The 13389-nt window shown below is 39.0% G+C and overlaps 1 protein-coding gene across 2 annotated transcripts in view; it reads left to right on the plus strand.

Moving 5' to 3' along the window:
- Positions 1-13389, plus strand: part of UPK1B (uroplakin 1B) — a 41596-nt gene that overhangs the window by 11598 nt on the left and 16609 nt on the right. For both annotated transcript variants that reach the window (XM_027867863.1, XM_027867872.1), the window contains 4 exons: positions 2183-2279; positions 8017-8217; positions 11515-11589; positions 12417-12539. In XM_027867863.1, the coding sequence (XP_027723664.1) occupies positions 2211-2279; positions 8017-8217; positions 11515-11589; positions 12417-12539 (468 nt within the window). In that variant the 5' untranslated portion in view covers positions 2183-2210. The remainder of the gene's footprint in view (positions 1-2182; positions 2280-8016; positions 8218-11514; positions 11590-12416; positions 12540-13389) is intronic.

Genomic DNA, 13389 nt, shown 5'->3' on the forward strand with positions numbered 1-13389 from the left:
GTACTTCTTGAAATTTAGTCAGAAGGATCAGAACAGAGAGAAAGAGACCCTAACTACATAGACTGGGCTTCATGGGAGTGTTTGTATGGGAGTGGGGTCACCCGGGCACCATATTCTCCCACTCAACTATGAGTTCAGGAATTTGATTTTCACTTCACAGGGTAAAGAGGTTATAGGGGACTGAATCGTGTTCATCAAACTCCTGAGATTAATTGATAAGTTGGGGTTAGTTGTTCACTCATGTCCAACTCTTCATGATCCTGTTTAGGACTTTCTTGGCAAAGATACTGGAGGGGTTTGCCATTTTTTTCTCCAGCTCATTTTATAGATGAGGAAACTGAGGCAAACAGGGTTAAGTGACTTGCCCAGAGTCATACAGCTGAGACCGAATTTGAAACCAGGTCTCCCTAACTCCAAGTCCAGCACTCTATCCACTGAGCCACCTAGCTGCCCCATGACTTGGGGTCCGAATTTATTAATTTATACTAAGAAGCATAAATGCCAAATAAATTGGAATATTCATATTGGCTGGTTCATACATTCCCTTCCCAGTAGCAAATTAAATCAATATTAGCCAAGTTGCTTAGTGAGAAGAATCAGACCAGACAGAGTTGGATAATGTGAATGTTTTGATAGTATCATCAGCCCTGGGAGCCTAATGTTGCCCTCTCCACCATAGGAATATGCCTGACTGCTAGGTGTGATGGAATTGGTCAGAGTACCCTAGCCCTTGGACTAGACTGTTTAAATAGTGATAAATTCTTATAAAGTTAGGTTCTTCTTCCAAAATCTTTTTTCTTAAGTGGTCTGAAGAGACTGCCACACCCTTTCGTTTTCATTTGTTATTCACAACTTACAACTTTCAAGATTACAGTTTTTATATAAACTACAGAGGCATTCTCTAGTCAACAGAGTACTGGTCTTGGAGTCAAAAGATACAGGTTTGGACCCTAGTCCCCCCCCCCACTAGCCATGTGACCCTGGGCAATCTTCCAGAATCTTGTATTACTTATTTGGGGATAATATGTATAATATTATAATTATAATATATAATATAATAATAATAATAATAAAATGGGGATAATAGTGTTTGTGCTACCTACCTTATAGGACTGTGCTAAGGAAAACATTTTGAAAACTTTAACGTTTAATGTAAATGTGAGTTATTAATAGTTGGGGGAAAGAGATCTTAGAGTGAATCCTGCCACAGTGACCCAGGCTAACTGTGTGACACTGGGCAAATCATTTAAACTTCTTAATGGCACAGGCCTTACTCAAATTATATAAATTACAAATTAGTTGCCATCTGCATTGGTGAAGGGATTTTCCACACATTACTTTCTATGAAAATCACAGGTCTAGTCCAGGAAAAAAAAGGATTAATAATCGTAATTAACATTTAAATTGATATCTCCTTGATGGGAGTTTGGGAGCAACTTTTGTCTCATCAACAACTTTTCACAGACAATCTCTCAGGATAAATTACAGCTGCATTTGTACAGTTCCCTCCATTTGATGTTAATTATTAGCTCCATTTCAAGGGGGACATTTTCTGAGCTTGTCCTCAAATTCTGGGGATTTACCCTATATGGATCAGATAGCTACTTGTGCTCTGAAACAAATGCTCAGATCAGAATCTTATTTATCTTTTATAATGAGCATTTAAGTTGAATTTAAACTATCTGCATTTAAATTTATCCAGTGCAAGGGCAGCTTTTGCCAAATGATTTCAAGAACTCAAATTATAGGGCTTTATACATCATAATAATTATGATAGTTAATTATTAATATAATACACATAATTCAAACACATATATAAGCATATTAAATATTAATTCTATATTAATGTAATTTATTAATAATTTATAGTATTATAAGGTTTATAAAGAACTTTGCAAAAATCTCATTTTATTCTCACAACAACCCTGGGAGGTAAGTGCTATTATTCCTCCAATTTTGCAAATGAAGAAACTGAGGACAACAGTGATTAAATGACTTTCCCAGGGTTACATAGCTAATAAGTGTCTGAGGCCAAATTCGAATTCAAGTCTTCCTAACTCTGGATCCAGTAATCAATCCACTGTGCCAATTAAATAATATGTGCTGGGAGAATGTTGTAATTTTGAAAGTAATCATAGTTATATCTGTTACCTGCTATAATAAGTTGTATTTTCTTCAACAGAGTCTTCAGCTTGTAAGACATACTAAGGATGGCCAAAGGTGACTCCTCTGTGCGCTGCTTCCAAGGCCTGTTGATTTTTGGAAATGTGATTATTGGAGTAAGTCATAAGAATTTTTCAGGAACTTAAAAGCATTTGAGTAAACAAAATCAATGTTGCTAGGACAGGAACGAAAGTCATCAGTTGGGGAAAAAAATCTTTGCATCAATTATCTTTGAGACAGATTTGTTATCCAAGATATATAAGGAGTTAATACTAATATGTAAGACCAAGAGCTATTCCCCAATGGTTAATTAGTCAAAATACATTAACAATTCTCAAAGGAATTGCAAACTATTAACAACCATATGAAAAATTGGTCCAAAGCATTAAAAATAAAAGAGATTCAAATCAAAACAACTGACATTTCACTTTATGGCCAGCAAATTGGCAAAGATGTCAGAAGCTGGAAATAGTCAATGTTGATGGTCCTGTGGAAAGACAGGGACACTGTTAGTGGAATTCTGAATTGTCCAAATAGTCTTAAAGAAATTTGGAATTATACTTTAAATAAAAGAGTAACCAAAATGTTTATACCCCATACCCAGAGACCCCACTGTTAGGCATGCTATTTTCTACATGCACACATTTGTGTATATATATATATATATATATATATATATATACACACACATATATATATACACACATATATACACACATATACGCGCATATGTGCATATATGTGTGTGTATGTTGGTGTGTGTGTGTATATATATATATACATAAGCATATATATATATATACACGTATATATATATATATATATATATATATATACACTTCAAGAAAGAAAAGTCCCCTATACACCGAAATATTTATAATAGCCCTTTTTATTGGGGGAAGAAGAGGCAGGTAGCAAAGAACAGGGAACAAAGTAAGTAGTCATTCATTTGAAAATAACTATACAAACTGTAGCACATAAATGTAATGGATTATTACTGTCCTATAAGAAAAGATGAATATGAAGAATTCATTGAAACATGGAAAAACTTAAATGAACTGATACATAGTGAAGTAAGTCAGACCTGGAAAGCAATATATGCAATAACTACAATAATGTAAATAGAAAGCGAAAAAAAGCTAATTTAAATGCTCTGGCATTATAACAACCAAGCTTGGCCTAAGAGAACTGAGAAAATGTAAATGGACTTCTCTTCATTGAAGAAGGTGAGGATTATGGGTATGGAATATTGCATACATTCAGATTGAGCAGATGTATTGGTTGGTTCCTCCCCCTCCCTTTATCTTTTAAAATCTTTGTTCAATGAGAAAGTAGAGAGTCAGCAGCTTGGAAGGGGAAAGACAAAAACTGATCAAAGAAAATAATTCCTTAAGAAATACAGTTGACCAAATGGGAAAAAAATCCACTGAAGAAAACAATTCCTTAAAACGTAGAATTGGCCAAATGGAAAAGGAGGTACAAAAGCCAACTGAAGAAAATAATTCCTTAAAAATCAGAATTGGGCAAGTGTATGCTAATGACTCTATGAGACATCAAGAATCAGTCAAACAAAATAAAAAGAATGAAAAAATAGAAGAAAATGTAAAACACCTCATTGGAAAAACAACTGACCTGGAAAATAGATCGAGGAGAGATAATTTAAGAATTATCGGACTACCTGAAAGCCACGATCAAAAAGAGGCTGGACAGCATCTTTCAAAAAATTATCAAGGAAAACTGCCCTGATATCTTAGAACCAGAGGGTAAAATAGTCATTGAAAGAATCCACCGATTACCTCTTGAAAGAGATCCCAAAATCAAAGAAAGTACATTATCTATAGAAAGTGGTGTGCTGGAGTTGGCTCATACTCATAAGAGCTGATTGTTAAATTCCCAATGTGAGAATTTATACCTGGGAAATCTGCAAATGCTACAAATTAGGACTTGATTTATTGCTTTGTTGATTGTCTAAAGAATGTGGTGGAGAAAATATTAATAATGCAGCTCAAACTTGAAAATATGTTGGGCCAGCTTTTTTTTTTTTGAGAGCTAGTTGTTAAACATTTATCAGCACATGGCCATATATTCAAAATGAACATGATGTAAAAACAAAAGGCATCAATTTAAAAAAAAAATCTTTCCTCCCCTCAAGTATTCTTCAGGAAGTTTTGCCCCTCAAATGAGCAATAGATAAATCCCTTAGACAGACCCAAGGTTGAATCCCAAGTTCAAAGGGAAATAATGGTATAATTAGCTTTCTTTCATTTTGTCTTCTTCCTTTTTTTTTTTTAGGCAATTGGGGTTAAGTGACTTGCCCAGGGTCACACAGCTAGTACATGTCAAGTGTTTGGTCTAAGGTCGGATTTGAACTCAGGTCCTCCTGACTTCAGGGCTGGTGCTCTATTCACTGTGCCACCTAGCTGCCCCTCATTTTATCTTCATTTTAAAACCTTATTTTAACTATGTGAGCTTGGATCTTAGTTAAGGAATAATCTTGTATGAATCACTATAATACACTGAAAGTGTGTGGTTGGAAAAGGGTGAGTGATCTCTTCTCTCCCCTCCCTAGTGAGCCACCCCAGCAAGAAGTGAAGAAATGCCAAGGAGGCTGGGAATGGCTTTCCCTGCTGAATCCTAAAGCCTCTTCCTATAGGAATCCCTTCTTCCTCTGCCCTGCTGCTAATGAGACTGCCCCAGACCCCTGAGGGAATTGGAACCTCCCACCTAATTGTCCTAGATGGTTGACAACAAATTCTCCCTGATTCAACTCTGAATTAGTGCTCTCTCTTTCCGGAAATATCATTTAATTGCTTATTTGTGTATGAGAGAAAAAGGCAGTGTGTGTAGTAGATAGAGTATTGGGCTTGGAGTCAGGAAGGCCAGGGTTCAAATCATACCTCAGAGCATAGCTGGGTGATCCTGGCAAGTCATTTAACTTCTCTGGGCCCCCAATTTCCTCATCTGTAAAATGAAAGGGCTGGTTTCTATGAAAATTAATTATTGATCCTGTATTTTATAATTGGTTTCACTCTCATTGATTCTATTCTGTAGCCTTATTCTGTATTTTATGTAACAAAACTAAGCCTTTTCTTTGTCTCTGAGTGAGGCTTATGAGTTCAGAAGTTCAGTCTTCCTCTCTCACAGTTAGATGCCAATGTGTACTCTCTCTATTGATCACTTTTAGTAAAAGAAAAACTCTGAGCCAAATTTAGAAGTCAATACTCTCATAAAACACCCTAATTCTAAGGGAACTCTCACCCTTGCATCATCTGCAAATCACTTTGTGCCAAAGAAGCTTGTTATCTCTCATAACTTCATCTCTGGAGAAACTCCATGACATTTGTATGTTATCCCCGACAGTGTATAAGCTGACCTGGCCCGATCTCAGCCCTGCGTTGCCCAATTAAAGGTGGTCTTATCTCAGACGCGGGCACCAGTGAGTTTACTATCTCTGGTCCACTATCAATAGCTTTAGGATACAACTGGGTCTCATAAATCCATAAAGCATTTCTCTAGGACACAGAGGGGTCCTAGTCCTAGTCCCATGTGTGTGGGTAAGCCCCACTTAATGTAACCAATCCTGATCCCTCACCCCCATGTTGTTGTCAACCCCATAACCAACGGTATGATTTCCTCACCTACTCTGTTCTGTTCTTTGTTCTATGCTTATGAAAAGGAGTTGCATTTTCAGTTCTTTGTCTTTGGCTAAATGGAGGCAAGCCATTAGACCTGCTTTATTAAAAGGTGGTGTCTGCTACTAAGCCGTAAAGCTCAGAGAAAACGTGCCTTAGTCTACCTATTGCTGAATTTTACTCACAACACCTCTGTGGCCACTTCCAATTCTAAATCTATGTGTTTGTCTCAGATTGGGCCAGCAATTTGAGAACTCAGTGGAAAATTCACAAAAGGAGCCAATAATAATAAGCAATAAAAAAGGAATAGACTTTTTTTTAAAGTGGATGTTAATTCATATGAGAAAAGGTCCAAGGCTTCAGCTAAAATACCCAGGCACAGAAGCACTTGGGACTAAGGCAATCAAAGATACAACTGGATAGGTAATGGAAACCTCCGGCGTGTTTGTCCTCATGGCACAGGAAGGGGAGGTGGGGAGAGTTACCAATGATCATACAACAAACTGCCTGTGGACTTGGCACACCAAGGCTCCTCCAGGCTCTCATCCTAGTTATGTGTGGGACACCTGGTTCCTTCATCTTCTTCATACCAGAGCATCCCACCAATCCACGTGAGGGCCCTGGGCTTTATAGGGAAGGGGCAGGTTTTTGGCTCAGCAACACTTGATGCTGATCTTGGAGTCTGAAAGAATTGACTTTAAATCTAGCTTCAGATACATATCAGCTGTGGTGACTCTAGGCAAATCACTTAACCTCTGTTTGCCTCAATTCCCTCAACTGTAAAATAAAGGTAATAACAACACCCATCTCTCAGGGTTGTTGGGAGAGCCAAATCGAATACTATTTGTAAAGCACTTGGTACAATGCTTGGGGCAGTTAGGTGACACAGTGCACAGAGTGCCAAACCTGGAGTAAGGAAGACTCCTCTTCCTGAGTTCAAATCTGGCCTCAGACACTTACTAGCTGTGTGCTCCTGGGCAAGTCACTTAACCCTGTTTGCCTCAGTTTCTTCATCTGCAAAATGAGCTGGCGAAGGAAATGGCAAACTACTGCAGTGGGTTTGTCTTTGGGTTCATGACCCAAATAGGGTCATGAAGAGTCAGACATGACTGAAATAAATGAACAACAACAATAGTACTTGGCACAGAATAGATGCTATATAAATGTTAGCTACTGTTGTTGTTGTTGTTATTTCGAATCCCTAAGGCAGGGAGAGGCTAGGTATGCTAAATGTACAAACTGACATAGAGTAAAGGGAGCAGAATCAGGACAACTGTTTGTGCAATAACACTGTAAAAATTAACAAATTTGAAAGACTTAAGAACTTTTATCAACACAATGACCAACCATGGTTCTGATAATGACATCTGTAGAGTAGCCTGAATTGGCATCTTTGTTAACATCTGCTTCTTCTGCTTGTCTGGCTTGGTAGGAGAAGTTTAGTAAAAGGGTGGGACATGGAAGTTTCTAGAAAGGGGTGGGGCAAGGGTAGGCAAGATGAGTAGGAGTACAACATCTTAAAGCCAAGGCAGCTTGTCAAAAAAGAGCTTTATGATACATGTGATAGAATACTATTGTGTTGTAAGGAATTATGAAGGGAATGGTTTTAGAGAAACCTGGGAAGACTTGTGTGAACTGATGTAGAGTGAAGAGAGCAGAAACAGGACGTGTATTTATTCAATAGCAACATTAAAAATGAACAAATTTGAAAGACTTAACAACTCTGGTCAACACAATGACCAACCATGATTCCAGAGGAAGGATGTTACTCACCTCCTGACAGAGAAGGGATGGACTGGATATGTAGAATAAGATAATAGACCTTACTCCCCTCCACAGACTCTGAGATCCAGCAATACTGTCCTCTTTTATGTTCCTTGAACACCCAACTCTCCATCTCCCTACTCTGCCTTTTTTACTGGCTGTCCCCCATTCCTGAAATATTCTCCTTCCTTGTCTCAGTCTTCTAGCTTCCTTGGTTTCCTTTAAGTCTTAGCTAAAATCCCACCTTCAGCAAAAAGCTTTTCCAAGTCCCCTTAATGCTATTGCCCTCCCTTTGAGACAATCTTGTTTGCTTCTTATCTCCCCGACTAGGCTGTGAGTTTTTTGAAGGTAAGAGCTGTTTTTGCCTTTCTTTGTAGCCTCAGGACTTAACACGGTGCCTGGCACACAGTAAGCCCTTAACACATACTTATTGACTTGACTTGTTGACTTTCCTTAGATGTGCGGCATTGCACTGACAGCAGAATGCATCTTCTTTGTATCGGACCAGCACAGCCTTTACCCTTTACTAGAAGCTACTGATAATGATGACATCTATGGAGCAGCCTGGATTGGCATCTTTGTTGGCATCTCCCTCTTCTGCTTGTCTGTTCTTGGCATTGTGGGCATCGTAAAGTCAAACAGAAAAATACTTCTGGTGGTAAGATCTATACTACCCAAGTTGTGTGTGTGTGTATGTGTGTGTGTGTGTGTGTTTTCATTGAGTACAACTGAGCCCTCACAGAAGAGCTGAGGGGACAGTGTTGCAGCAAAGCACACTTACATAGATGAGGTGCTGCATTTAACCATGTACAAATGTCCTTTCAGGACACAAAGGGGATGTGTCTGGGGAAAAAATACTATCCTAATATTCTTCAGAGCATGATCTTAGCTTCCTGACATAATGTGTGTAGTCAGGGTGGGAGTTATTGTCTCCTTTTCCTGGCTGAAGAGATAGCAAACTAAGGGCAGTTAAACCTCTATTCCAAGAAAATTTCAATTTCTTTACATATGGAAGAGTTTGTCTCTCTACTCTTCACCTCCCCCCCCTGATATTTGTCTTTCCCCACTTAGAGGCTATACATCCTGAACACAATTAGATATTCATTCCTATATAATTTAGGATTACATTTCAGAATAAAGCTAGGGTTATTCTAAAAACTTGGTAAAATATAGATGCCATCAGGAGAAGGTAATCAACAGATTAGGGCAGCTAGGTGGTACAATGGATAGCTTGCCAAGCCTGGAGTCAGGAAGACCTGAGTTCAAATCTGGCCTCAGACATTTACTAGCTGTGTGACCCTGGACAAGTCACTTAACTCTGTCTCAGTTTCCTCATCTGTAAAATTAGCTGGAGAAGAAAATGGCAAACTGCTCCAGTATATTTGCTAAGAAAATGCCAAATGGGGTCATGAAGAGTCTGAAACAACTGAACAACAACACATTAAGACAGTAATACTTTTGAAAATTACTTTGCCAGCTGCCTTTCCTTTTGTCTGGAAAGCACTGTGAGTTCACTTGAGAGTTGGGAGAGGGAAGTATACTGGAGATGAAGGCACAGTAAGCGAAGAGAAGAGGGAAGATAGGGTTAGAAGAGAGGTACCACAGAAGACAAACTTCACTTGACATAATTTTGCCTAGGGACAAACCTACCTAGCCCAGAGGGGAGAATTGAATTATCATTCTTCCTTTGCACCCAGCATTATACAAAAGAAAAATGAGGCTCTTCCCTATGACTCCCACTTTCACTCACTTCTCATGGGTGGCCAAAGGTGGCCCCCATTCCATAGCTGCTGTTACCCTATGGGTCAGTAAGAGAATTCAGCAAGAGAATCTGTACCTGCTTTGACCCAGACATCTTTTCAGGAACCCCCAACTAGTTATGTGCCTAGTTGTATGTAGGTAATGGGTCCCTGGAAACAGCTTAATACAGTGCAGAAGCACTGGCTTTTGAGTCAGAGGACTTAAATCAAACCCCACCACTGACCCTTACCATCTAAGTCACCTTGGGCAAGTCACTTCAGTTTCCCTTCTATAAAATGGGACAGGGGTTATGATGTAGACTGGATGGCCTCTGAGGGATTTTCTAATTCTAGATCTATGATCCAATTCTCAGAGTTGTCCTCTCAACACATGTAGAAATGTGTTCTCCTGATTCCAGAAGACAGATAATAGTGAAGCCTGCTCTCCGCCTCCTGACAGAGAAGTGATGGACTCAAGGTGTATGTGTGTGTGTGTGTGTGTGTGTATACACACACACACACACATATGGATATGGCCAATGCAGAAGTTTTGCTTGACTATGCATATTTATTATTATTAATTCAATTTTATTTTCAATTCCAAATTCTCCCCCTTTCCTTCTCCCACCCTTGAGAAAATAAGAAAACAAAACCCATTACCAATATGTATAGTCATATAAAAACAAATTCTCCTATTAGTCATGTCTAAAAAATATATACCATAAATATTTATTATAAGGGCTTTGTTTTTCTTTTTTCACTGAAGGAAAGATGTGGGAGGGATAAAAATAGATTTTTGTGCATTTAAAATTTTTAAATTTAATTTTAAAAGAAAAAAAGGATTCTCCTAATCCCCTTCTCCCTCCTTCTACCCTCCTAAATAAATAAATAAATATATATATGTATATATTCACACACACACACACACACACACACTTATGTACAAACCTGTCCAGCATAGGCTTGTAGAAAAGCATCTGCAAGACTGATCAAAGTAAGCAAGTAAACAAAAAACCCTAATTCAGAAGAAATAAATCTGACTTTTATGGCGATTCCATATTCTCCAACTGGATATGGGGTGAAAGTACACCTAGTTATATGTGACAGGTCACCCAGACAAGGAGAGCAAACATCATTTTACTCACCTAATCCTCTACCTAAACTCTTTGTGAAATGGTGATTATGAGTGGGAGAATGCAAATTAGTCAGCATGTGTGTGTCTCATGTCTAGTTTTCCTCCTTTCTGGGAGTGTGATGGAGCCAACTCATAACTGGACCTGATTATTAAATTTTCAGTGCAAGCATTTACACCTCAGAAATCAGCAAATGCTACAAGTGAGGGCTTAATTTCTTGTTTTGTTGATTTCTAGGCTTAAGAAGGTGATGAAGAAAATGTTAATCATTCAATGTCTAAGCTCAGAAGCATAATGTGCTTACATTTTTTTCAGAAAGCCAGTTGTTAAACATTTACCAGCAACCTGCTGCTCCTTTCTCTCTGATGTAGTGGAAATACTAGCTAAACTCGATGCCACTTCTCTGCAGTTCAGACTGTTCAGGAATTCACAAAGGGGTTTCCCCCAAATTATTCTGGATTAGTGCAGTTCTTGGAACTCTACACTGTGTTGTACTTGGGGATTAGGAGTCGTGCCATGCCTTTGGATCTACAAAGCCTCTGCTTCCTCCTATGTAAACAAAACAGGTCAGTCAGTCAAGGAGCTTTCTGCCGGCTACTACAGTGGGATAGCCCCTTGGCTTTTTTTCCATGCAATGGGAAAATGTAAGGAACCAAGCTAGAAAGCTGCTTAACAGTGTGATGAAGTGGAAAGAACACGGCATATGGCATCAGCAGACGGGAGTTCAAATCTTGGCTCATCCACTAGTTAGTTATCTGTGTGGCCTTGGGCTGGTCATTTAATTCCCTAGGGGCCACTGATTCCTCATTTGTAAAACAAAGAGGTTGTGCTCCATCTTCTGTAGGATGCCTTCTAGCTCTAAATCTATGATCCTATGATCAATAAAATGAGGGGTTTGGATAAAATGACCTCTAAACAACTAACGCAGAGAGAAGAATCAGGTCCATTAGAGGCTAGCAAAAAGCCTCATGTAATATGTATTCAATAAATATTTTAATGAATATCCACATTTAAAAAATAATCAGTCCTAGAGATATGTGCCTTTAGATGACACATAACTTTTGTACTTTGCTTCTTTTTTAGTATTTTATTCTGATGTTTATAGTATATGCCTTTGAAATGGCATCCAGTGTCACAGCAGCTGTGCAGCGAGATTTTGTAAGTCTGGTCTCCACTGGGGGTGTCTGGGAGGATATTTTCTAATGATCATTCTGATACAATCTGAGTTTGACACATGATTCTCTATGTCCATTTGCTGTCAGAGCCATAATCAGGAAGAGGGTAAACAGGGATTGTCCCCAGGATGCTGACATTCAAGGGGCACACTTTCTTCCCAACGCCATCCTCCAGCCCATTGTTCCTGGGTCTCATAGTCCTCCACCATCTTTATGCCACAGAATCCTTGCCTCCATAGTAGAGCTACCCCTACTCCCTTTGGCCAGCCCCTGGCTACTATCTCCAAGTATCCTATCACCACTGCACACCTCTCCCCGTGACAGTGCCCCTTACTTGCCCTCCTCTCCTTGCTTCTGTCTCCCTGTTGGAGGTTAAGAGGTTAAAGACCATTATCTGTACCTAGGGGTACTTTCTGGGGCATGGGCCCTGCCCCCTCTCCCAACATGACTATATTCAACTGGATTGGATTATCTGATACCACCCCCACCACCCCCTGAGTTCACCACTCAACTCAATTTGTCCCTGATAACATATTTGCTAGTTGTGGCTGTATTTTCTCTTCTTCCTTCTTCCCTCTCTTTCCCCAGCCTAAACAAATTTAAAATTACCCTCTGTTTTGGCCTAATTGTGGTACTCTCATATTGGTCATCCAGAAGTAGACTCATAGCCAATCTCCACCTGAACTTACTGAATACAATTTTGATCTCCACTATGATAGACAACCTCTTAGCCTTAATATACTTTGGTGCTTCTAAGGACCAGGCTTGGAAAATGTCAGGCTAATCCTATTGTATCTTTTGTCCTGGTAGTTCACTACCAACCTCTTCCTGAGGCAGATGCTGGAAAGGTACCAGAGCAAAAGTCAGTCCAATAATGATGACATATGGAAAAATAGAGGAGTGACTGAAACCTGGGACCGCCTCATGCTCCAGGTGAGAATATGACAGCCTATGAGGCCCTTCCATGTGTGAACAGGTCACTAGAGGGGCTAGGATTGAATGGCTTAGAGGAGGGCCTTCTCTTACAATGAGATTGTCAGAGACCAGATGGACTCAAGGTGCAGAATGAGGCATATCTTTTTGGACATGGCCAATGAGGAAATTTGTTTTGATTGACTATGCATTTTTGTTACAAACATGTTTTTCTTATTTCAAATGGAGTGGTGAATTGAGAAGGCAACAATCCTCCCCTCCCAAAAAAAATAAAAAGAAAAAGAGGGTCATTGAAACATGTTTTAAATGGCCAGAAGAGAATAGGAGGATGGCCAGAAGAAAACACAGACAAGCAGGATAGCTTTGAAAGTTGCAGTCAGTTTTCTTATATACTTAAAAAGGAAAAAAAAAGATAATCTGTACTTAAAAGAGATTCGTAGTTTTATGTGCAATCTTCTTTTTTTTTCTATATTCATTTTATTTGGTGATTGTTCAGAGTTAAAAAAAAATTAAAGGAAAGGTAGGGTGGTACCTGACTATAGATGGCCTTTGGACTAACTTATCATTTTTAAGCTTAACTAAAGACATTGAACTTTAAATTTAAAAAAATTTTAAAGATGAAACTGTAATGGGGAAGCCTATTAATGACTAAATCAGAAAGCATTTTTAAGTGCCTGTTATGTGTCAGGTAACCGTGCTAAATGTTGAGGATACAAATACAAGTAAGCAAGACAGTATCCGTCCACAAGAAATTTACATTCTAATAGGGAAAGGGTCAGGGTAGAATGAGGCGACTTGAAGAGACTTAGTCTGGGAATGACCTGGTTCTGGGCAAGATAAGGCCTACATT

This window comes from Vombatus ursinus, unplaced genomic scaffold (genome assembly GCF_900497805.2).
Source record: "Vombatus ursinus unplaced genomic scaffold, bare-nosed wombat genome assembly UNPS02001419.1, whole genome shotgun sequence".
Taxonomy (NCBI): Eukaryota; Metazoa; Chordata; class Mammalia; order Diprotodontia; family Vombatidae; genus Vombatus; species Vombatus ursinus.